The 24,315-nt window shown below is 36.5% G+C and overlaps 1 protein-coding gene across 4 annotated transcripts in view; it reads right to left on the bottom strand.

Moving 5' to 3' along the window:
• Positions 1-1,212: 1,212 nt before the first annotated feature.
• Positions 1,213-24,315, bottom strand: part of MED23 (mediator complex subunit 23) — a 56,074-nt gene continuing 32,971 nt past the window's right edge. For all 4 annotated transcript variants that reach the window (XM_004368921.3, XM_023730168.1, XM_023730167.1 and 1 more), the window contains 12 exons: positions 22,347-22,471; positions 18,998-19,203; positions 18,727-18,907; positions 17,610-17,780; positions 17,019-17,235; positions 11,941-12,177; positions 7,418-7,583; positions 6,329-6,401; positions 4,905-5,119; positions 4,124-4,244; positions 3,311-3,442; positions 1,213-1,637 (listed from right to left, as the gene is read on the bottom strand). In XM_004368921.3, the coding sequence (XP_004368978.1) occupies positions 1,470-1,637; positions 3,311-3,442; positions 4,124-4,244; positions 4,905-5,119; positions 6,329-6,401; positions 7,418-7,583; positions 11,941-12,177; positions 17,019-17,235; positions 17,610-17,780; positions 18,727-18,907; positions 18,998-19,203; positions 22,347-22,471 (2,012 nt within the window). In that variant the 3' untranslated portion in view covers positions 1,213-1,469. The remainder of the gene's footprint in view (positions 1,638-3,310; positions 3,443-4,123; positions 4,245-4,904; positions 5,120-6,328; positions 6,402-7,417; positions 7,584-11,940; positions 12,178-17,018; positions 17,236-17,609; positions 17,781-18,726; positions 18,908-18,997; positions 19,204-22,346; positions 22,472-24,315) is intronic.

The raw sequence follows: 24,315 nt of genomic DNA, 5'->3' as shown, positions 1-24,315 counted from the left end.
CTTCTGGAGAATTTTGAGAATATTATTAGTCTGAAAAAATTACTTAGGACATTATATAAATTTCAAGCAGGGCTTATGTGGCAAATAAAGATCTAGCCTAAGTGATTGCAATAATATGACCTAAGAAGAAAATAAAGGTCTAGAAGGAATACGGAGCCCTAGTGGTGCAGTGTTTAAAGAACTACGGCTGCTAACCAAAAGGTCAGCAGTTCGAATCCACCAGAAGCTCCTTGGAAACCCTAAGAGGCAGTTCTACCCTGTCTTACAGGGTCGCTATGAGTCAGAATTGACCTGACAGCAACGGGTACAGGTTTCTGGGAGGAATATATTTGGAAGTAAGAATCTGTAGTTAGTTAAACTTAACTAGTTTAAAAAAAAAAGTAACTGCTAGGTCTATTCCTAGTCATCAGCTGTGGTGTGTTCGACCCATGGATGTAGCACAGTTCTATGTTGTAATCCAGCCAGCAGACACTCATTCAAATTAAGTATCAAAGAAAGTTTATTCTTTCAACAGATTTTTACTATTTTTTTACTATTTTCCAGTCTTTTACAATCTTAATGCCGTTTATTTCTTCTCTAAATTAACTGTATGTCTCTTAAAATCTAATAAGTCCTAAAGAACTAGAATGAGCATTGTATTTAAAAATACATTTAAAAATTTTAAGATTATAAATATTCAAAGAATCACATTATTTGACAAGTGAGAGCGTCAACCTAGAAGAGCAATTAATTTATTTTTAAAAACAGAGATTGAAAATCAATCATTTAAGTGTGATTTTATTTAAATTTATACATTTCCAGAGATGTTATTTTCTTTGATGGCCTCCAACTCATTTCATACAGTAAGTTCAAGTCTACAGCAAATTCAAATAATTGCCAATCTACTGTGACAGAAACATTAGACCATTTACTTGGAGGCTACAATAAAAATTTTAAGCCATTTAAGAAAGAATATGAAACCATGTTTGCTCCTGCAATGCAATGAAATCTAGAGTCTTTTATCTGGTAAGCATCCCAGACATACCAAAAGAGATTTATACATAAAAGGATTTGTAATAACTAACTGTTGTACATGTTGTGGTGCTTTTAAAAAACATATTTAAATGCTAAATCTGTCATTAATAATAAAAAAAATTAAAACAAAAACAATGACTAAAATAGGAAAGATTGAGAATGCCTAGTAAAAGTGATTTGATCACGGATACCTTTATGTAGGTCTAATAGATTGTTATGGATATAAACAGAGTGTAGCTGACTTGATCTCTTAGAGACAAAAATATAGCTAGGGAGTTATAAGGTTTCAATAGATTCACCAGCTGAATCGAAATAAAACAATCTGAACCTCAATGCTTTTTCTGCTGCGTCACTATGTAGTGTGATCATGTTCAGATTCAATAGATCTATTTAACAGATTTAATACACTTTCAAAGACGAGTATATTTCCATTTTCACCACATTATGCCCCAGCTTCACTGAGTTACAGGTAAAGACACTGGCACCTGATTAGGCTGCGGTGCTGGAGACCCACTATTCATGGCCTGTGGAGGCCCTACAGCTGGTTCCATCTTGGTAATATGTGTGATGAATCGAAGACGAAGCTTTAAAGCTGGTTTTAAATTACAGATAATCTTCTCCACCTAAGAAATGAGAACACATTAAAAAGTATTTTAACCAGAGAATTTCAACTTCCCATCTTTCAAGAAGTGATTTACATATATATCCTGAGACATTAACGGGGGAGTGGAGTAGGGTGGACCAGAAGTTTCTCTACATGTTTTTTGTCTTAACAAAAGAAGATACAATTATTTCTCTCTCTACATATATCTTGGCATACACACACACAAACACACACACACACACACACACACACACACATATATATATTTGTAATATGTGTGCATATATATATATTACATATGCATACTCTTACAAAAACATATACTTTCATCTAGCTAATTGGTCATCCCACTACCAAAACTAACACGTCAAAAATTTTACACATCCAACAAGTTAATCGTCCTTTTAAAATGCTATCTTCACAGAGGCATGAAGCATGACCACATTTTAAAGTTCTTTAAATAACTCAAGCCAGCAGCATTTAACTACTAAGCTAATTTTTTTGTTTTGATTTTATACTTGAAATTAAAGCAAAATAATATTAGATCTAGTCTTATTTAAAGTACTTTAAGGAAATAAATACATCAACCAGTTTCAGAGTTTTCTTAGTTTTACTAAAATACTCTTTGACCTTACCAGGAGAGATCAGTCCATTAATAGTTTTTCCTTTCTGTTTACCTTTGGGTCAAAATTTCTTAGGCCCAAATACAAAGAATATGCTAAATAAATCACTTCTTTATTGGTTCCCACTCAACTCTCCTTGACAATTTTGTTGAAGCATAAAGGAGTCAACATCTTCTCCATTTGATCTCCCCAGCTCCAAGGAAAGAACCCACTAGACTAGGACTGATATAACAATTTACCTCCCTTTCCTATTACAGAAAGAAGTAACATAAAATATGAATGAAAGGGGACACTAAACTTCATCTATCTACCCTACCCTCATCCCTCTGTAACAGCCCAGATTCTGTTTCTACAGTTAGGAAGCTTAGTTATGATTCAAGGAGATCCTTTTTACTTTCAGACAGCTCTATTAGGGAGTGTCTCTTTATATGCTGAGTGAGAGTGTGCCTCCCCTTTAACTTCACCAGAATTCATATGCCCTGTGAGGTGACACAGAGTAAATCTAATATCTATTCCATATGGCAACCCTTCAAATAGTAAGGACATGAACAATTCCCTAAAACTTTTCTTCTTCAGAGTAAGCATTCCCTGATTCTTCAAATGTTCTTCATGAGTTACTGTCTTAACCATCTTGGTTTCTATCCTCCAGTCATGCTGCAATTTGTCCAGTGTGCCCATAGTGTATCCTAACCACTGAGGGAAAAAGAAGGATCTCCTTCATTCATAACCCAACACCTCACTGGTCTTTTTAGTGGCCACACCTAACTGTTTCTTCCTAATGAGATCACTGTCAATTAACTCTGTAGATCTTTTTCACATGTCTTGCTACAAATATCAAGAGAGAAAATTGTAAGAAGTTATAACATGTATTTACTTTAATACTATATCCAGAACAATACGTCCATGTGGCTAAAAGAGTCTGATATCAACCACTTACCCTTGCCAGAAAAAAGAAAAAAAAAACACCCAAAACGGAAAAACTCACTCATAAACAAAAAAGTCCATCACTGTGTGTCTGAATTTTCTAAATAAAATAACACTTAAAAATAATCAAATAAATTGAACTTACCTGCTCTTTTACACTGTCACCAGTAAACATATACTTCATATGATACAAGAAGTCACAGATAGGATCCATGTAATTTAAATGGGCGCTACATTGGTCTACATTCAGCAGCATGTCATAAAATGCCACACCAATCTGTTTAACAAATAACGTAAAACTATTTAAATGGTCAAAAATCATTTAATAATTCAGTGTGATGCAGCTAGACTTTGTTATAACACTAGCACAGGGGGACAACATGTTTGTTGAAGGAATTATCACAGATCCTACATATCTTTATGCACATGGAAGATATGATATGCCCTGCATTTATAATGGAATCCACAGTGCTACACAGTGCTTCCTAATAGGGCTAAAATGGAATTTCTCTTCATAATTTAGTAATTTCTCTTAAAATTAAAAGCTACATAACCCCCCTTCCAGAAACCATGGGGTATCTGCACTCTCAAGGATCCTTTGGATTGCACCTTAGTTCCATTTGATAGCTCGTGCTTTGAGGTTCTATTTCTCTACAACCTTGTTATGGGTGACTGACTTCATCCATTCCCATGATTTTAATGAATTATTCTGCACTATAGGCTCCCAAATGCACTTCTCCATCCTCCAACCTCGATGACAGATATTCTCCCCTGTATCTTCAATTCAAAACATCCCACACCAAACTCACTACACATCCTCTAAAATTTCTCTTAGATCTTACTAAACTGACTTCACTACTAATGCTTGTGAGCTGTAGTTTGAAAAACACTGGGATGGAAACCTAAATAGATCCTTTAGAACTTAATCTTATCACAAAAGACCCAGATTATATTTTACCTCTATCATACACCGAGTTCTCTCTTGCTGAAATCTTTGTAAAAATGGTCCTACAAGATGGTATACATAAAGCAACTGGAATTCAGTCTTCACTATAGGAAGAAGCACTTCGGTGAGAAATCTAAAATTTGAATATATTTAAAAAAATCTCTTGTGACTTGAAATCAGTTGAATTATTTGAATTTTGTTAATATAGTCTGCCTAAGTATTCATAAAACTTGTAATAATTTCTCTAAAGTTCATTTTAATTTTAGTAATAGTAACAGTTCTTACATCTTTCACTGGCTCTACTTTCATTTAATTGATTATTGAAATAAATTTCTTCAGATTTAGAAGTCATTCTTATCAGTAACTACTAAATGACACAAAGTGAATTATCTGAAGTAAAAAGAAAATAACCAATATAATATAAATGTCATTCTCAGGAAATTTCAATCTAATTAATACCAATTTTATGGTCAAGAAAAATAATCAGAAAATAGGTTAATATCAGTTATTCAAAGTAACTTTTGGGATACATTCTGGAAAAAGCATGCATTTGACTAAGCATCCTGAAACTGTAACAGAAAACTAGATACCAAATTATTACTTCTGCATACAAATAAATCTTTTTTCAAATACTTCTGAAATACAAGAGGCTTTCTGATTAACCAGAAAATCTACTAAAACATTCTTACTTTGAGAATTATTCTAATGAATTGGGACATATTACTTCACATGTAAATGAGATTAAAAAATGGAAACAAAAAGTCAAATTTCTTAAAGAAGTCATAATACTTACTTTGGAATGAGAGACAGCTGCCCAATGCTAGAATGGTGCCACACAGCATGTGCTAGAGCTAATGTATAGCTACAGCTCATCTCAGAGTAGGACTGATGACAAGCAGTGAAATCAAAGAGGCGGAAAGGATAGCCAACCCATTCTGTCTCAGATGTCAAGCTGGGACTGCTGATAACACGCACAATTCGATCATGAAGGACAATCCAATACGGCTCCTTTAAAACAAGAGGAAAGCCTGCTGAAAAATATCACTCATCCAGTATTCGACCCAAAACCCCAGCGATTTCTCTGTCTTTCAACTTTTCTACTTATCCAGTTTGTGTCTCTGTGAACATGGAGATTTTGAAATATAGCTGGGTAGTTTCATAAGTGGTCAAACTAAGTCAATAATAACCTGGAGAGAAGTGTCTGTGAGTTAGAGCTCCATACTTGCATCTGTCCAGCTCATTTAGTACCTGATACTTACTATACAATAGACTTTACCAATATTTTCTATACAGATGGTACTGTACACATATATAATTTAGAAATATATTTTTTAGAGGTGTGTAAGAAAAAAATTATTCACAGAACTGCATAATCAAACAAAGTTGGAGAACACGGAGTTAGACAGCAATATTGAAATTTAAAGATATCACAAAGATAAAACAAGTTAAATTTCATCTTTTAGACTGGAATAAAACCTGCTTGTTGTCTGCAGAACTGACTTTAACTAGGGAGACAGAATTATCACCCACCAACACCCACCAAACCACAGGTGATAATGAATTTATTAAGCTGTGTGGTGCAGACTATATACAGGAAGAGAGGTCACAGGAGGGAGACTTTATATGTGTCAGAGAAGTCAGGCCCTATGCTGGCAAAGAATGAGTAGGATTTAGAGAAGTTGATGAAAGAAAGAAGGGTTCTGGCATGGTGTCCTCTTCCCTAACATATCAGAAGTGTCCGGAACATGTCTCAATAAGCACTTGATGAGCACAGGCTCTAAGTACCCCCAAGTATATCAGATTATGATGTAAAAACTAAGGTTGGATAGGTAAGGTGGGACCAGAGGATGCAGGAACTTGTAAATAAGACATGTATATATATTTAGATTTAATGCAAAAAGGCAAGAAAATAGGCATTGTAGATCTTAATGCAATAATATCATGACCCGTAAGAACCCGTTGCTGTCGAGTTGATTCTGACTCACTCACTGCAACCCTGTGAGGACAGAGTAGAACTGCCAACCTTTCTGTTGGCAGCCAAGCTCTCAACCACTATGCCACCAGGGCTCCAATATTATAACAGACTTTAAAAATATGAAACACTCATTAATGTGTATGATGTCTTATAGAAAGGCATTCTATATGCATCTTATTCTTTCTGCCGACAGGACACATCTGTATTCCGTTCATAAGTACAAATTACAATTATTAACTCACTGGTAGGGCAGTGATGATCAATCCAATTGCATTCATCCATGCCGTAATGTTCTCTCTTGGCACTAAAGGCTGACTACAAGTGAGGAAAAAAGAAAGAAAATGTCAAATCATGAAAATATTTTATATGGTTCAAAACGAATCTTATTTTGAGAACATATATAATTCAGGGGATGACAACTGATCTACTTCAATAAAATTGAAATGGGTTCTTATTAAATAAAAGGTCAATACACAAAAGCTCAGTAAAGTATGTTTGTGTGACTATACATATACATACACATACATACACATACATACACACACACACACGCATGTGTGTGTATATATATATATATATAGACCTGAAACTTGCTGCTGTTGAGTTGATTCTGACTCATAGTGACCCTACAGGACAGAGTAGAACTGCCCCATAGGGTTTCCTAGGAGTGGCTGGTGTATTCGAACTGCCGACCTTTCTTAACCACTGCGATAGACATATGTGTTGTTGTTGTAACGGTGCCATCGAGTTGGTTCTCGACTCATAGTGACTCCATGTGACAGAGGAGAACTGCCTCATTGGGTCTCCTAGGCTGTAATCTTCATGGAAGCAGATCACAGGCCTTTCTCTCACAGAGCCACTGGTTGGGTTCAAACCACCAACCTTTCAGTTAGCAGCCGAGTATTTAACCATTGAATCACCAGGGCTCCTATATATAGATGTATATGTATATATTATATATTTGGTTGTATTCTTTAACAATAGTTTCTGAGCTTTAAAGACTATTTCCACTTATTTATACTTCCCCAATCATTATCCCCTACTTCATGCTGATCTTTACAAGAGGAATCTTGAAACACTGTCTTTAGTGACAAGTTAACATTATTTCTAAATTAAATGTCAGACATCTAATAAAGAGTAGAAATGGGAACAAACTTAAGTCTTTTGACTCTACCAGGGCTCACTCCTTTACACCTAAATTACCAAGACCAAGTCTAGAACCAGAGGACAGTTACTATGCAATGTGCATCAGTCTAGTAGTGCCAAAAAAAAAAAACTCATTCTCTTTATAAATAATCAGTGAGTCTTATTTCATGAAACAGGATACATACCTTTTCAGGACGACATTTAGAAGGGCATTTCCAACATCTTTGCCTGAAACAGCCAAGGCCATGAGCTCCACACAAGTAACATGCAGAGCATGGGCAGCCGGGTTGGGAAACTCGTTGAATCTCCAGTCACAGTTTGGGAATGGGCCAGGAGATTTGCCAGCCATAGGTGCACAGGATTAAAGCAATAACTAATTATTTTGAGATTAATGACTCACATTTGTATAGTGCTTTATAGTTTTCAAAATATTTCACATGTAAGCATCTGATTTGATTATCACTTTATCTGATTATGAGCCCCAAAGAAGTGATCTGCCCAAGGTCAGATAGATTAAGAGGCAAATCATGTAAATCAAATATAAATAAGCTTGACATGACTGAAATGTATAGATGGCAACCATTTGAAGAACCACAGGTTATAAATGGTTGGTGTCATAGGTGGGCTCTTATAACTGTGACGTTATAATACCTACAGATACAATCAAGGTATCCCCAGTCTTCATCAGACTGTTTCTCTTAATAGTTACAGGAGGTTAATAAGAAAACTACTTCATAATGAGCAAATCTTATATTTCAGGAAATAAATTTCTTTATCTTGTAAACAGTGGTATGGTGTACAGATATATTAAGTATAGTGTGCTGACAACATAAAACATGAAATCAGAAATAAAGAAAAGAAAAATACTAGTGTAGCAGTGTTTTTCACTGAGACAAAAATTAAGATTTTAGATTGTCTATTAATATTTTTAAAAATATTCAAGAATTTATTTAAAACAAAAGGATCCTATTTTCCGTAGTAGCAAACAAATGCATGTGCTACAAATCTCCACGAAGTTCATTTTTAAATATAAATTTTAATGGAGTGAATTTCAGCCTATCTGGCATGATGTTCCTAATCTGAGGTTTCAAAACCTTTAGAGAAGTAAACGGCATTAACAGGATACAAACCATAACTAACAATATGCAAACATCAGAAGATAAGCTAGATAACTGGGCTCTTCTAAAAATTAAATACTTATACTCATCAAAAGAGTAACAAGAGAAACTAGACTGGGAAAAACATTTTGGCTATGACGAATCTGACAAAGGTTTAATCTCTAAAATCTACAGGAAAATCTAACACCTCTACAACCAAAAGACAAATAATCCAATTAAAAATTAGGCAAAGGATATGAACAGACACTTCACCAAAGAAGACATTCAAGTGGCTAACAGATTATGAGGAAATGTTTGAGATCACTAGCCATTAGAGAAATGCAAATCAAAACCACAATAAGATACTATCTCACCCCGACATTACTGGCACAAATCAAAAAAACAGAAAATAACAAATGTTGGAGAAGCTGCAGGGAGACTGGAACTCTTACGCACTGCTGATGGGAATGCAAAACAGTACAACCATTTTGGAAAATGATAATTGTGCTTCCTTAAAAAGCTAGGAATAGACATACTATATAATCCAGTAATCTCACTCCTAGGAATACATCCTAGAGAAATAACTGCCATCACACGAATAGACATACACACACAATGTTCACTGAAGCATTGTTCACAATAGCAAAAAGATGGAAACAACCTAGATGCCCATCAACAGATGAGTGGATAAACAAACTATGGTACATACACACAATAGAATACTACGCAATGATAAAGAACAATGATGAATCTGTGAAGCATCTCACAACATGGATGAATCCAGAAGGCATTATACTGAGTGAAATAAGTCAATCACAAAAGGACAAATATCGTATGAGATCACTACTATAAAAATTCATGAAAAGGGTTAGACACAAAAAGAAACAACCTTTGATGGTTACGAGGTAGGGAGGAGTGGGAGGAAAAAACACTAAATAGACAATAGATAAGTGGTAACTTTGGTAAAGGGCAAGACAGTATACCATACTGGGGAAGCCAGCACAACTTGTCCAAGGCAAGGGCATGGAAGCTCCACAGACACTTTCAAACTCTCGGAGGGACCAAATTACTGGGCTGAGGGCTGTGAGGACCTGGTCTCAGGGAACATCTAGCTCAACTGGCATAACATAGTTTATAAAGAAAATATTCTACATTCTACTTTGGTGAGCAGCATCTGAGGTCTTAAAAGCTTGTGAGCGGCCACCTAAGATACTTCACTGGTCTCACCCCGTCGGGAGCAAGGGAAAATGAAGAAAATCAAAGACCCAAGGGAAGATTAGTCCAAAGGACTAATGGACCACAACTACCACGGCCTCCAACAGACTGAGTCCAGCACAACTAGATGGTGCCAAGCTACCACCACCAATTGCTCTGAAAGGGACCATAATAGAAGGTCCCAGACAGAGCTGGAGAAAAATGCAGAACAAATTTCTAACTCACACACACATTAAAAATAGACAAGACTTGCTGGCCTAGCAGAGACTGAAGAAACCCCAAGAGTATGGCCACTGGACACCCTTATAGCTCTGTAATGAAGTCACTCCTGAGGTTCACCCTTCAGCCAAAGATTGGACAGGCCCATAAAACAAAACGAGACTAAATGGGCACACCAGTCCAGGGGCAAGGATGAGAAAAGAAGGAGGGGACAGGAAAACTGGTAATGGGGAACCAAGGTTGAGAAGGGGAGAATGTTGACATGTCGTGTGGTTGGCAACCAATGTCACAAAACAATATGTGTATTAATTGTTTAATGAGAAACTAGTTTGCTCTGTAAACCTTCATCTAAAGTATAATAAACTTTCTAAAAAAGCAGACCCTAATGTATACAAGAACGAAGATACGATTAAGTTGAGAACTCAAATTAGTGAAAAATGGCAAGTGTATTCAATAAATGCCACCAGAGAAATAATATAGTGTATGGTAAAATGTACAGGCTTTGGTATCAGACACATCTAAGCTTTTGTTCAACCATTTATTAGCTTTCTGACCTTGGCATAAAAACAACTAACTCACTGACGAATGTAAAGTGCTTCACATAATGCCTTATACAAAACAAGTACTCAACACATATAAGCTATATTATGAGTTCCTGGGTGGTGCAAATGGTTAAAGTGCTCAGTTGCTAACCAAAAGGTTGGAGGTTTGAGTCCACCCAGAGGTGCCTTGAAAGAAAGGCTGGAGATCTGTTTCTGAAAAATCAGCATTGAAAACCCTATGGAGCACAGTTCTACTCTGACACACATCGGGTTGTCACGAGCCAGAACTGCCTGGCTGGCAACTGATTACCATTATCACTGTAGTAGGGGGAATAAAGCTAGATTCTCAATGCCTTATACCATGCACAACAAAATTTCCAGTTTCTGAAATTTGAATATAGGGTAAGTCTATCTAACCTGAGAATGATTAGATAGACCTACCATATTTTTCTAGGAATGAGGAAAGATTCTTCCAGTTATAAAAAGAATAGAAAAAAATCTTAAAACACTGATAGTTGTACAACAGTAAAAACCAAACATCCATGTCTTAATCATGAAACTAAAAAGTAAACAATAAATTGGAGGAATAAATACTTACTACAAACAACAAAGGATTAATATCCTTAATACATAAAAAACTCAGATGAATAGGTAAGAAGTCACTAATACCCACAGGAAAAAACAAAACAAAAAACACGCAGAGATTAAGAACATCCAGTTCACAGAAGAAATTTTAAAAAGGTCAAGAAATACTCAAAAAAATCAACTTCTCAAGTTAGCAAAGAAACAGACACTTAACGAGTATTTTTTGCCTACCAATTTGGCAAAGTTGAGAAGAGAAAAAAAAACCTTTACAGCAGTAAAACCAAAAATAACCTTTAAAAAAATTAACGTCTTGGAATGTATAAAAAATATTACCTTCAAAAGAAAATATATGTTTTCAAAAATCAAAATACTGTTATTTCTGGTGAGTATCTGCAGTGTGATGGATCACTTCTGTGGCCTTTCTGCCATGGTCTTCTAACTTCCACCCAAGTGACTGGGCAGGACTGTGCAGATATGGTAACTCTGGCCCACCAAAAGGATTGGTCGGTTTTGCCATTCCTCTGGGCTTGAAATGAGCCACCCCACAGGCAGGAAAGAGAAGAGACCACCACCACAAGGAAGGAGAGACCCACAGGAGACAGCGCAGTGGGCTTCCCTGTTCACATAGCAAGAAAGTTGAGTGCCTTTGGGCAGAGTCTGAGGGCCAGGGAAAGGGATACCTGCAAACATGGCATCACATTTCAAAAGGATGTTCTATCAGGCTGTCCTGATGGAAGAACTGCATCCTTGAGTGTTTCTGAGCCTGAATTGTAACCTGTTACTTTCCTAATAAACCCCATAATCGTGAGTATGGTCTGTGAGTTCCGTGTGGCCATTGCAATAAATTATTGAACCTAGTAGCGAGTGCCGTGGGAGGGACAGCTGGTGTCAGAGTTGGTAAGGATGGCCGAGAGACAAGGCACGTTTGACCTCTGCCTCACAGGAATCAGCCTATGATCTTGGTTCTCCTTCCCCTTTGGGAAGTTAAAGAAGGTCAGACACTGCCCCCACGCTGTTTTTACAGTATGGAAAATAACAATTAAAGGATATTATCTACTAGTCTGCCAATCAGTCTGCAATAGTAGGAGTCATCCGGGATCCAAGGATTGTCTTCTCGTGCGTTCATAGCACTCTTCAGGTAAGTGTCACTTAGACACCAGCCCTGTGGTCGATTATCCTTGAGTGAGCCAATGATTGCATGGACAAGTTTACGTTTGAGAGTTGGGCGTTCTCTCAGGTGCATTTCATAATAGTGCAGTGTATTATACAAATAAGTCACTGGACGATCTGCCAAGAAGAAAATACATCACTACAACGGTTACCTGAATATTGACAATTATGAAAAACTAATCCTCCATTTTCAAGATTACCAAAGAACAACTCAGAAGATTATGAAACTATTTCACATGCTGGGTAATTGCATACAATGAATATTTTTATCTTAGGACAAGGCATAAGGCTTCTGATAATGTATTTCACATTTCAAAAGGATGTTCATCATATTCTTTAAACTAGCAATTCCACTTCTGGAAAGTTATCTTACAAAAATGACGTATGTGCAAGGAATGGTGCTGCAGCCTTGTTTATACTAGCAAAAGATTAGAAACAACCTATATGGTCAAAACCAGAAATGGTTAAGTAAATTATGGTATGTATGAGGCAGCTCTTTATGCACTGATATGATACGGTCAACTCTAATACATTATTCAAGTGGAAAACACAAGGTACAAAATATAATGTGAGTATCTTATTTGTTAAAAACAAAGAATATCTAAGGAAGGATACATGAGAAACTGGTAACACTGGTTGTCTACAGAGGAAGAAACTGGCTAGCCAGAGGACAGGGACTGGACTTACTTTTCACAGTACATCTTTCTGCACTGGGTACATATATTACCTAATCCAAAAGGGAAATGTTTAGGAATGCTCACCTGAACTTCATATCTGTTCTACCATATCAAAACCCAATTCATAGCACTCCTAGGTATTTACCAAATAAGTTGAAAACTTATGTCCACACAAAAACCTACACAAGAATGTTTACAGAATCTTTATTCATAATTGCCCCAAACTGGAAGCAACCAAGATGTTCCTCAGTAGGTGAATGGATAAACAAACTGTGGTACATCTATACAACGGAATGCTGAGTATTATTTAGTGATAAAAAGAAATCAGCTATCAAGCTATGGAAAGACATGGAGGAACCATAAATGAATACTGCTATGTGAAAGAAGGCAGTCTGAAAAGGCTACATACTGTATGATTCCAACTATATGATATTTTGGAAACGGCAGAACTATAGATAGAAAAAAATATCAGTCAAAAGAGGGGTTTGAGGAAACGACAAGACAGGTGATGAATAGGTGGAGTATGGTATTTTTAGGGCAGTGAAACTATTTTGTATGACGGTGTATTTGTGGATACTTGACATTATGCTTTTGTTAATACCCACAGAACTGTACAACACAAAGAATGCACCCTCATGTAAACTACAGACTTTAGTTAATAATAATTTCTCAGTATTGGTTCATCAGCTGTAACAAATGTACCACACTAATGCAAGATGTTAATGATAGGTGAAACTGCATGCAGTGGGGAGAGGAGGTATATGGGACCTCTACTTCCTGTACAACTTTTCTGTAAACCTAAAACGTCTCTAAAAAATAAAGCCTATTAAAAAAGAAAATACAAAACAGCCAATTTACACTTAGGAGGGAGACACTGCAGATTAAGGACTGAGAATAAGAACTGCCCACCAAACAAATACATTCATTTTGTCCCTGTATTGGCTGTTCCAGGACTTTCACACTTTTTCACTGACCCCATCATTCTCCCAGTTCCCATGCTTAAAACTTAAAATTGTGCTTGACTTCTTTCTTTCATCATTCTCCCCATAGCCAATCAAGTCTTATCCCTTCTTCCTTGACCATCTGTCCTTTCTTTCTCATTTCCAACGCCACCATGACCTTACTCAATAACTTCCAGTTGACTCCCCATTATCCACAGGTTATAAAATAAAATTATCTCAGCCCAGCCTTCCAGGTGATCTATAGTCAAGTACAATATCCCTTTCCAGCCTTATTTCTAAACTCCCTGTTATGAAGTCTCAATTGAGTCCACCAAGGCCACTGCTCTTCAAGTATGCCCTGTTTTTTCCTATTTCCATGATTTTCTCAAATGGTCCAGTCTGCCTACTATGAGCTATTCTCCTTTCTGCTTAAATAAATCATATGCATCACAATTCAATCTACCCCTCCAAGCAGCCTGCTCAGGCCCATGTGGTTCACAGTAACATCACTCTGTTCTGAACTCATACTTTCCTCCTTCTATACAGGCAGACCCCAGGTTATGAATGTCTGGCTTATGGACAACTCCTACTTGCCCTTTAATGTTATGTAAATTAGCCCTCACTTTGAAATTATTGAACCAAACTCTACTCACAACAAATTCTTCAACACAATCACCTTCACTTGCTGCACATGCAGCTTTTAAATCCCTGACAAGGCTTCAAGCCTTTTCTTGCACTAAAGTAAGGCTAAATAAGAACCATATGCACCTGTTCCAACTCACCTACAAATCTGACTTATAGAACAGTTAGGAATGGATCTCGTTTGTAACCTGGAGACTGCCTGTACTCATTCGGGAATTAATCACACATAAAGTAAATTAAAGGAGCCCTGGTGGCACAACAATTAAGCACACAGTTGTTAACCAAAAGGCTGAAGGCTCTCACCCACCCAGTGGCTCCGTGGGAGTAAAACCTGGTGCTCCAATCCCATAAACATGGTTGTTTTTGTTGTTAGGGGCCATCAAGTTGGTTCCAACTCATAGCGACCCTATGTACAACAAAACTAAACACTGTCATCCTCGTGATCGTTGTTATGCTTGAGCCCATTGCTGCAGTCGCTGCGTCAATCCCTCTTGTTGATGGTCTTCCATTTTTTCGCTATGGAGCCCTGGTGGCACAGTGGTTAAGAGCTTGGCTGCTAACCAAAAAGTTGGCAGTTCAAATCCACCAGCAGCTCCTTGGAAACCCTGTGGGGCAGTTCTACTCTGTCCTGTAGGGTCGCTATGAGTTGGATTTTTCGACTCAACGGCAGTGGGTTTGGTTTTCTACCTTACCAAGCATGACGTCCTTCTCCAGGGACTGGTATCTCCCGACAACAAGTCCAAAGTACGTAAGATGAAGTCTTACCATCCTTGCTTCTAAGAAGCATCCTGGCTGTACTTCTTCCAAGACAGATTTGTCCATTCTTTTAGTAGTCCATGGTATATTCATAATTCAAAGGCATCAATTCTTTGGTCTTTCTTAGTCATTCTCCAACTTTCCCATGCATGTTAGGCAACTGAAAATACCATGGCTTGGGTCAAGAGCACCTTAGTCCTCAAAGTGACATCTTTGGCTTTTAATACTTTAAAGAGGACTTCTGCAGCAAATTTGCCCAATGCCATATGTCATTTGATTTCTTGACTGCCGCTTCCATGAGCGTTGATTGTGGATCCAAGTAAAATGAAATCCTTGACAATTCAATACTTTATCATGATGTTGCTTATTAGTCCAGTTGTGAAGATCTTAGTTTTCTTTATGTTGAGGTACAATCTATACTGAAGGCTGTGTAGTCTTTGATCTTCATCAGTAAGTGCTTCAAGTCCTCTTAGCTTTGAGCAAGCAACATTGTGTCATCTGCATATTGCAGGTTGTTAATAAGTCTTCCTCCAATCCTGACTCCCCTTTCTTCTTCATGTAGTCCAGCTTCTTGTATTATTTGCTCAGCATACTGACTGAATAAATATGGCAAAATGATACAACCCTGACGCACACCTTTCCTGACTTTAAACCACGCAGTATCCCTTTGTCCTGTTTGAACAACTGCCTCTTGGTCTAAGTACAGGCTTCTCATGAGTACAATTAAATGTTCTGGAATTCCCATTCTCTGCAATGTTATCTATGATTTTTTATGATCCACACGTGTAGAATCCTTCAATATTGCAACTCAAGGCTTGAATTTTTCTTCAGTTATTTCAGCTTGAGAAATGTTGAGTGTGTTCTTCCCTTTTGGTTTTCTAACTCCAAGTCTTTGCACACATTTCATTATAATACTTTACTTTGTCTTTTTGAGCCGCCCTTTGAAACCTTTTGTTCAGCTCTTCATCATTTCTTCTTCTCACTTTAGCTACTCAATGTTCAAGGGCAAGTTTGAGTCTCTTCTGACATCCATTTTGGTCTTTTCTTTCTTTCTTGTCTTTTCAACGACCTCTTACTTTCTTCACGTATGATTTACTTGATGTCATTCAACAAATTGTCTGTTCTTTGGTCTTACTGTTGAATAGGTCAAATCTATTCTTGAGATGATCTCTAAATTCAGGTGGGATATACCCATGGTCGTACTTTGGCTCTTGTGGACTTGCTTTAATTTTCTTTAGCTTCAACTTGAACTTGCATATGAGCAACTGATGGTCTGTTCTGCAGTCAGTCCCTGGCCTTGTTCTGACTGCTGATATTGTGCTTCTCCATCGTCTCTTTCCACAGATGTAGTGGATTTGATTCCTGTGTATTCTATCTGGTGAGGTCCATGTGTATATATAGTTACCATTTATGTTGTTGAAAAACGATATCTGCAATGAAGAAGTCATTGGTCTTGCAAAATTCTATCATATGCGAACTCTGGCACCATTTCTATCACCAAGGCCATATTTCCTTCTCTGTTTCCAATTTTCACATTCCAATCACCATTGATTATCAACACATCTTGATAATTACTTGATTATAGCCTAGAAAACTCTATGAGGCAGTTCTACTTTGTCACATGGGGTTGCTATGAGTTGAACTCGACTTGTTGGCACCTAACAACAACAGCATGTAAATTAAGGCATCTCTTGCGTATCACTTACTTTTACTATTGAGCAGCTTTGCTGCGCTTTATCTATTTAAATGTTTATGTTGTGAATTTTATACTTCGTCATGAGTCGGAATCAACTCGACAGCATCATCCCAACAGTGCTTACCTTCAAAACACTTTTATTTAAAAAACAAATAAATAAAGACTTTAGAACCACTCTCACCACATAGTTATGCCCAGCCTACTTTTGTTTATGAAGTTACTAACTTAAAATTCAAAAAAGCTCACCATGGAATTTATACAAGCCGCCAAGGTGATCCAGTAGAGTTTCCAGTGATTTGGATACTGGAAGCAACTCTAAAAATCTGTGGATTACTATATCAAATACTGGAAGGAATCGGAGACACACATTTCCAAAATAGATGGGCAGATAGGGGGACTGGATCTGTACAGGAGGATCAACCTGTTCCGCGAGGCCCTCAAAATACAGCTTCTCTGGATATTTCTGTGGAAGTGAGGAGATGACAAATGTTTAAGGCATCTTTTTCCTTCTCTTAAGTAAGAAATGATAAACTTGAAAATACTGTTTACAAATTTAGTTTTTATAAGAAAATATTTTAAATTATACCTTGCTATACTCCAATTCTGCATTATATGTATTATACTGCATTATATGTACCCATGTCTGCTGAAACTGCAGTTTCAACATATTCTTAACATCAGGGAAACACTGGAACTTTCAGAGAGTTTAGTGAGCTAATTCACTTCTATACGGACCAGAGAGAAAACAGCAGAACCACAAGAAAACATGCCAATCAATTAGCCAAATACCTAAGTATGGCTTAAAAGGGATTATTTGGAGCAGTAACTAGAACGTACCTTGTGATAATTCATGTGCTTGGTGTGCCAGTCATTCTGTAGCCAGTGCTCTGGGGAATTTTCCTTCACAAAGTCACTTACTCGATTTCTGAAATCATTTGGCTTGAGTAACAGCAACTGAATTATAAAATAACAAACCTGGGCTTCATTTCCTTCATGACTACGCATGGCCTTGGAAGAACAGAAAAATCATATGAAAATGCCTAAACTGCAAAAGCATGGCTCAGACTGTTCTTTGCCACTTCATAGTCTAAATTTTAATATAGTAAAATCTCACTATTATTATCATTTCCTTATATGTCTAGTCTATTCCAAACCAACTGTTCAGCATTCCTCAATCATATCCGGCCCTTTCTTGTCTTTTTCTGGCCCTCACTATTCCTTCTGCCTGGAATATGCATCTTTATTTTTTTTGAAATTTAATCCATTCTTCAAGATCCATCACCAAGATGGATGTGATCTCTTATTGATGTCTGGCAATATTTTCCCTACACTCCTACCTTATTCTCTTATTTTTTTGATTTATAGACTTACTTTATTTCCCCTACTAGATTATAATCACCTTTATTATTTGTGTTGTACAGCTAAGACATTAACCAACTAAGTCTCCCAAATATCACCACCATAGTAGTAAAAAATATGCAGCACTTTCTAGCCTAGTTTAGTGTCTTAAAATTTTGCCTGAAATAGACATCAAAGTTAGGAGAAAAAACATTTTAGGGGATATTGGGAGGCTACGAGAAAAATTCAGTTTATGACTATGGCTACCAAAGTGAACGAAAATGGTTATGTTGGCACTCAAGAAAGAAACACAGTGGCATTTTACTACTGCCTGACAGGAGCCTTTGAGAATCATCTCAGAGAGTCTAACTGCTCACACTTTTTAAGTCTGTCTTATTTACCTCTGCGCCTTCTGTGCACAGAACATAGTAGATATTTAATATTTACTGAATAAATGAGTGAAGAAATGGAGAAATATCTAGTTTCTTAGGAAGTGACAGGAATGCTTATAGTATAAATCCATTAAATCCTCAGAAGCAATATAGCACAAGGTCTATCAGTCACATGCCTTGATCCTAAAGAGAATGACAAAACTTAAAAATTTATTTATTCTTACCAGGCAGAGAATTAACCTGTCCAGTGTAACAATGTTGTACTTCCACACCATGTCATTAAGAATCTCAATGCATTTGTTGAGTTGCTGACCCCCAGCTGAGGTAGAGAACTCATATACCAAGAAATCTGCAAATGTTCTTACATGGGCTACCAAGGCTCTGGCTCCAATTCTCTCTAATACTCTGGATAGCAGAAAGAAAAAAATAAACTCTATTGCTGTATGAATGTAACAGTTTACCAGAAAGAATGCAGATTTAGGTTTTTTGGCTTACCTATAGCCAATCTGATTAATATGATCTGTTTCCAAGAGCATTTTCCAGAGGAGACAAAGGAAGAGAGGAGAGGAGCCTTGCTTAGAAAAGTGGGTAATGATGTCATTTTCATTGCTCATGGACTTCCACTTCCTGTACTCCTCCTCCACATTCTTTTTCAGATTAAAACGGCTTTCCTGAGGTACATTATTCTGTTTGAAGAATGCCTAAACAGAAAACCAGAATTTTATTTCAATGGTTTAATAAAAAGGGCACTGGATATGGAGTTAAGAAACCAGTTCTAGACTTGGCTCTGACACTAATGAACACTAGGTGACCATGAACAGTTAACTCAGCAATCAAAGCCTAAATTTCCTCATCTGGAAAACACATTGTTTTGACTAAATTATCTCTAAGATTCCTTTTCCTAGATTACCGAAAAGGAAATTCCAAGTAAGCATAAATACAGTTTATTCAATAAACTGTTGGTACTTTTGCTAATGTTAAAGAAAAAAAGTATGTTCCTTTTGGTTAAATGTTTTAGTATCTCTATGAGGAAAATTTATTAACCTAATCCAGTGTGGTCGAAGACCAGCAGTGCCTGGGACTTGTTAGAAGTGCAAATTATCAGACTCTACCCCAGATCTACTGAATCAGAAGCTCTGGGACTTGGGCCCAGCAATCTATATTTTAACAAACCCTCCAGGTGATTCTGACGTGTGTAAGTTTTTAATATTTTTTAAAGAAGAATAGTATTTACAGTAATAATAACAGAAGTAAAACAGGAAGCTTCCCCTCCTTTTGCTGAGAGATCACTTCTCTTTTTTCATCTAAATTTTTGTTGTTGTTGAGAATACACACAGCAAAACATATACCAATTCAACAGTTTCTATATGTACAATTTAGTGACATTGATTACAGTCTTCTAATTGTGCAACCATTCTCACCCTTTCTCTGAGTTTCCTCCCTCATTAACATAATCTTTCGAGTTGCTGTTGTCAGTTTGATCCCATACAGAAAGTTGTTAAAAGAGCACAATGCTCAAGGCAGACAGACATTTTACACTAGTTCCACTAAACTATTATTTGGCTTTAAGAAGACTTCAGGGGATATTTTTGGTTTAAGGTTCAAACATAATTTCAGGGCAATAGTTTCCGAGATTCATCCACCCTCCATATCTCCAGAATGTCCAGAGTCCATAAGAATCTGAAGTTCTTTTCTGCATTTTCCCCCTTTTCGTCAGGATTCTTCTATGGAATTTTTGATCAAAATGTTCAGTAATGGTGGAGTGGCACCATCTAGTTCTTCTAGTCTCATGGCAAAGGAGGCAGTTGTTCACGGAGGCAGTAAGCCACACCTTCCATATTCTCCTATTCCTGATTCTCCTCCTTTCTCTGTTCCTCTAGGGGAATAGAGACCAATTGTTGTGCCTTAGATGGCTCCATGTAAGCTTTTAAAACCTGAGGCACTACAGAAGCATTAAGCACATTATTAGACCAATTGACTGGGATGTCCCACGAAACCATGACCCTAACCCTCCAAACCGAGGACTCAAATCCCATAAGGTGTTTGGTTGTACATAAGCAGCCTCAGTAGTGTTTTGTTTTTTTTTTTTTTGTCATTGTTGTAAACATATCTATCACACAACTTTTGCCAATTCGACTTTTTACAGGTATACAACTTAGAGACAGCAATTACGATAATTGGCTGTGCAACCGTACCCTTAATCAATGAGATTTTTCCATCACAGTTAACTTCTCTTTCTCCCCCTCCCTTCCACCCCCTGTAATCACCAATAAATTTTGGTCTTTATACATTTGCCTTTTCTTGTCTTTTTATATAAGTGAGATCATACAATATTTGTCCTTTTGTGATTGACTTATTTCACTCAGCATGTCTTCAAGCTCCATCCATATTGTAGCATATATCAAGACTTCATTTCTCCTACTGGCTGAGTAGAATTCCACTGTATATATGTACCACATTTTGTTTATCCATTTATCTGTTGATGGGCATTTAGGTTGTTTCCACTCTTTGACTATTGTGAAGAGTGCTGCAACAAACACTGGTGTATAAGTCTTTGTTTGAGTCTCTGCTTTCAAGTCTTTTGGGTATTCACCTAGGAATGGAATTGCTGGGCCATATGGCAGTTCTATTTTTATAGTTTTTTGAGGAACCATCACACTGTTTTCCACAATGGCTATACTATTTTGCATTCCCACCAGCATGGATAAGGTTCCAATTTCCCCACATCCTCACCAATATTTGTTATTTTCTGTTTTGTTTTTTTTAAAATCTTAGCCACCCTAGTGGGAGTGAAATGGTATCCCATTGTGGTTTTGAGTTGCATCTCTCTGATGGCTAACAACGAAGAGAACTTTTTCATATGTGTGGGGGCCATGTGAATGTCCTCTTTGGTGAAATGTCTGTTCAAGTCCTTTGACCATTTTATGATTGGGTTATTTGTCCTTTTGTTGTTAAGTTGTTTAAGTTTTGTATACATTTTGGTTATTAGATTCTTATTGGATATATGGTTTCCAAAGATATTCTCCCAGTCAGTAACTTGTTTTTTCCATTTTTTGGTAAATCTTTTGATGGACAAAGTTTTCAATTTTTATGAGGTCCCATTTGTGATGTGTGTAAGTCTGATAACCACTGCTCTAGCTAGCCCTATTAGAAGTTATGGAAAACAGAGGCTCATGAGGTCTTACATTTTCTCTGAAAAGTAGAATAAGTAAAGAAATGGAGAACTCTCCTGTTGCTTTAGGGAAGTGACATCATTTCTTAGCGAAAAAGACAAACTCGATTTTCTTTCCTCCATATTATAAAAGCAAAGTTTATAGTCTTTCTCTCTGTATAATTTTTTTTCTTTAAATATTCAGTTAACTGTAGCATATATGTACTCTGTGAAGCCACATGACCATATTTTTATGCAAATAGTGGACACATTATGCCAGAACTGTTTCACTTCATCATTTCTGTGCATTATATGTATGGGCACATTATTTACACAGGTATGTTATTTGCAAAAAAAATATGATAAATTAGATTTCTCCCCATTTCAGTTCTATTACAGAACAAGAGCTTTTCAGGTAATGTGTTAATGCTCCCAAGAATCTAATACTGTTAACGATTACGATGAAACCACAATAATTAAAGATTTAGAAACATATACAGCCCTAGAGTAGAGCAAGGAACAACTCAAAAGATTTTAGAAGTAATTACAGAGATTAAGAAGGAAAAAAAAAGAAAGAAATCAATGTTAATTTTGTTTCAGATGTCACCAAAACTAATTCTTTACAATAACTGCCACTGTAAATGGAAAGAAGGATTTCCTATGTATTCAATATATAATTCAAGACCAAATTACCTGTAGTGGGCCTGGAAAACAGCTAAGGGTGTGTGAAGCCCAATTATGAGGAGTAAAACTCATGATGGTCTGAAGTATGTCTTTACACCAAGTCCCCTGAATTGAATCAGAGCCTGTAAAAAAATCTAAACAGAAACAAAAAGATGTACTTTAGATACAAATAATCACGTTGACAATTCAAAAAAGATATCACAGCAAAATCACAATTATGTATACTCAAGGGACTCTCACTGTGATGCGTTCACAGCTTAACAGTTTTATTCAGTTTGGGACCTAAATTTTCTTAGTTTAGGGGTGATTTGCATTATCACATTAGTAAATACATATAACCACAATTAGTGAAAAGAAGATAAAAGACATTTGGAATTTCTCTCGCTTTTTTTCTTAAGGTTACAGAGTACTAACGATATAACAGTGATATAGGTCCACCACTACTGCTCATTAAGTTTGCTCTAAAAATGATTTACTAGGACTGTATTGACCCAAGGGAATAGAATTAACAAAGTAGATGTCTTTTCTGGGGTTTGAAAGTACCATATCATCACACAACTGTAGGCTACAAGTATAAATCTAAATCTCTAAACTAAAAAGGCTTATTTATTTAGGTAAAGTTTATTTAGGTGAAACAAGATAGTTTACACGAGTGTATCTGAGATTACTAAATTCAACTATTTCTTTAAAAGAGAGCTCTCAGAGTGTGGTCTGTGGACCTTTGGGGGTCCCCAGGATCCTCTCAAGGGGTCAGTGAGGTCATAGCTATTTAAATAATAATACTAAGATGTCACTGGCTTTTTTACTGTGTTGGTACGTGCAGTGATGGTTCAAGAACAATGGTGAGTTAAACTGCTGGCCCTCAGCACAAATCAAACAGTGGCACCAAACTATACAAACAGTCACTGTACCCTTCACTGTCTCACTCTCTTGGGGTGGGGGGTGGGGTGGAGGAAAAGGGGGGCGTCAATTTTGCTTAAGAATGCCCTTGACGAAGTAGTAAAAATTATTAAATCTCAACCCTTGAGCACATTTCTTTTTAATATTCTGTTTGACAAAATGAAAAGCAAGCGTGAAGCATTTCAGCTACACACTGAAGTATGTGTCTCAATGTAAGGCATCTGTGCAATTGTTTAAGTTGTGAGCTGAATTAGCTGCTTTTTTCATGGAATTCCAATTTTACTTGAAAGAATATGTGAGAGAAATCTACAGTTATTTAGACTTGGGTAGTTAGTAAATATTTTTTGAAAATTAACATAGTGCCTGTCACTTCAAAGAAAACAAATGATGGTATCTGTTACCAATGATAAAATTTGAGCTTTCATGTGAAAATTAAAAGTTGGAAAACTGGTATTCACTACAAACTTGACATCCTTCCAAAACTTAAAGGCTTTCCAAATGAAACTTGTAGTGATATTAAAAAATTCAATTCTCTGGTACTGTATAATGAAATATGTGAACATTTACAAGAGCTACGTAACTCAGTGAACAAATATTTTCCAAATGACAAACTCATGACATTATAAAAATCACACATGGATGAAAAATCCATTAAATGTACAAAACAGACTGACGGATTTTAATGTAACAGTACAGAAAGTTCATTGATGGGCTTTCAGATTCCACATTGCAACTAACCTTTAAAAAACTACAACTTGTCTAATTTTGGTGCAATATCAAAAAGTATTCACAATTATCTGAAAAGACTATTAAAATATCCCTCCTTTTTCCAACCTCATATCTGTGTAAAGCCATATTTTCTTTATTTACTTCAACTAAAAGAACATACTGCAACAGATTAAATGCAGATACAGATATGAGAATTCAACCGTCTTCTACTAAGACAGACATTAAAGAGAGAGATAAACACTTAAAACAATGGCACCTTTTCTCACTAATGTTTTGTTTTGGAAAATACAGTTTTTTTCATAACAATATTATTTATGTTAACGTGTAATGTTTTCATTGTTATTTTTAA

This window comes from Trichechus manatus, unplaced genomic scaffold, assembly GCF_000243295.1.
Source record: "Trichechus manatus latirostris isolate Lorelei unplaced genomic scaffold, TriManLat1.0 scaffold00002, whole genome shotgun sequence".
NCBI classification, from domain to species: Eukaryota; Metazoa; Chordata; class Mammalia; order Sirenia; family Trichechidae; genus Trichechus; species Trichechus manatus.
This window is presented reverse-complemented; position numbering and strand designations above follow the sequence as displayed.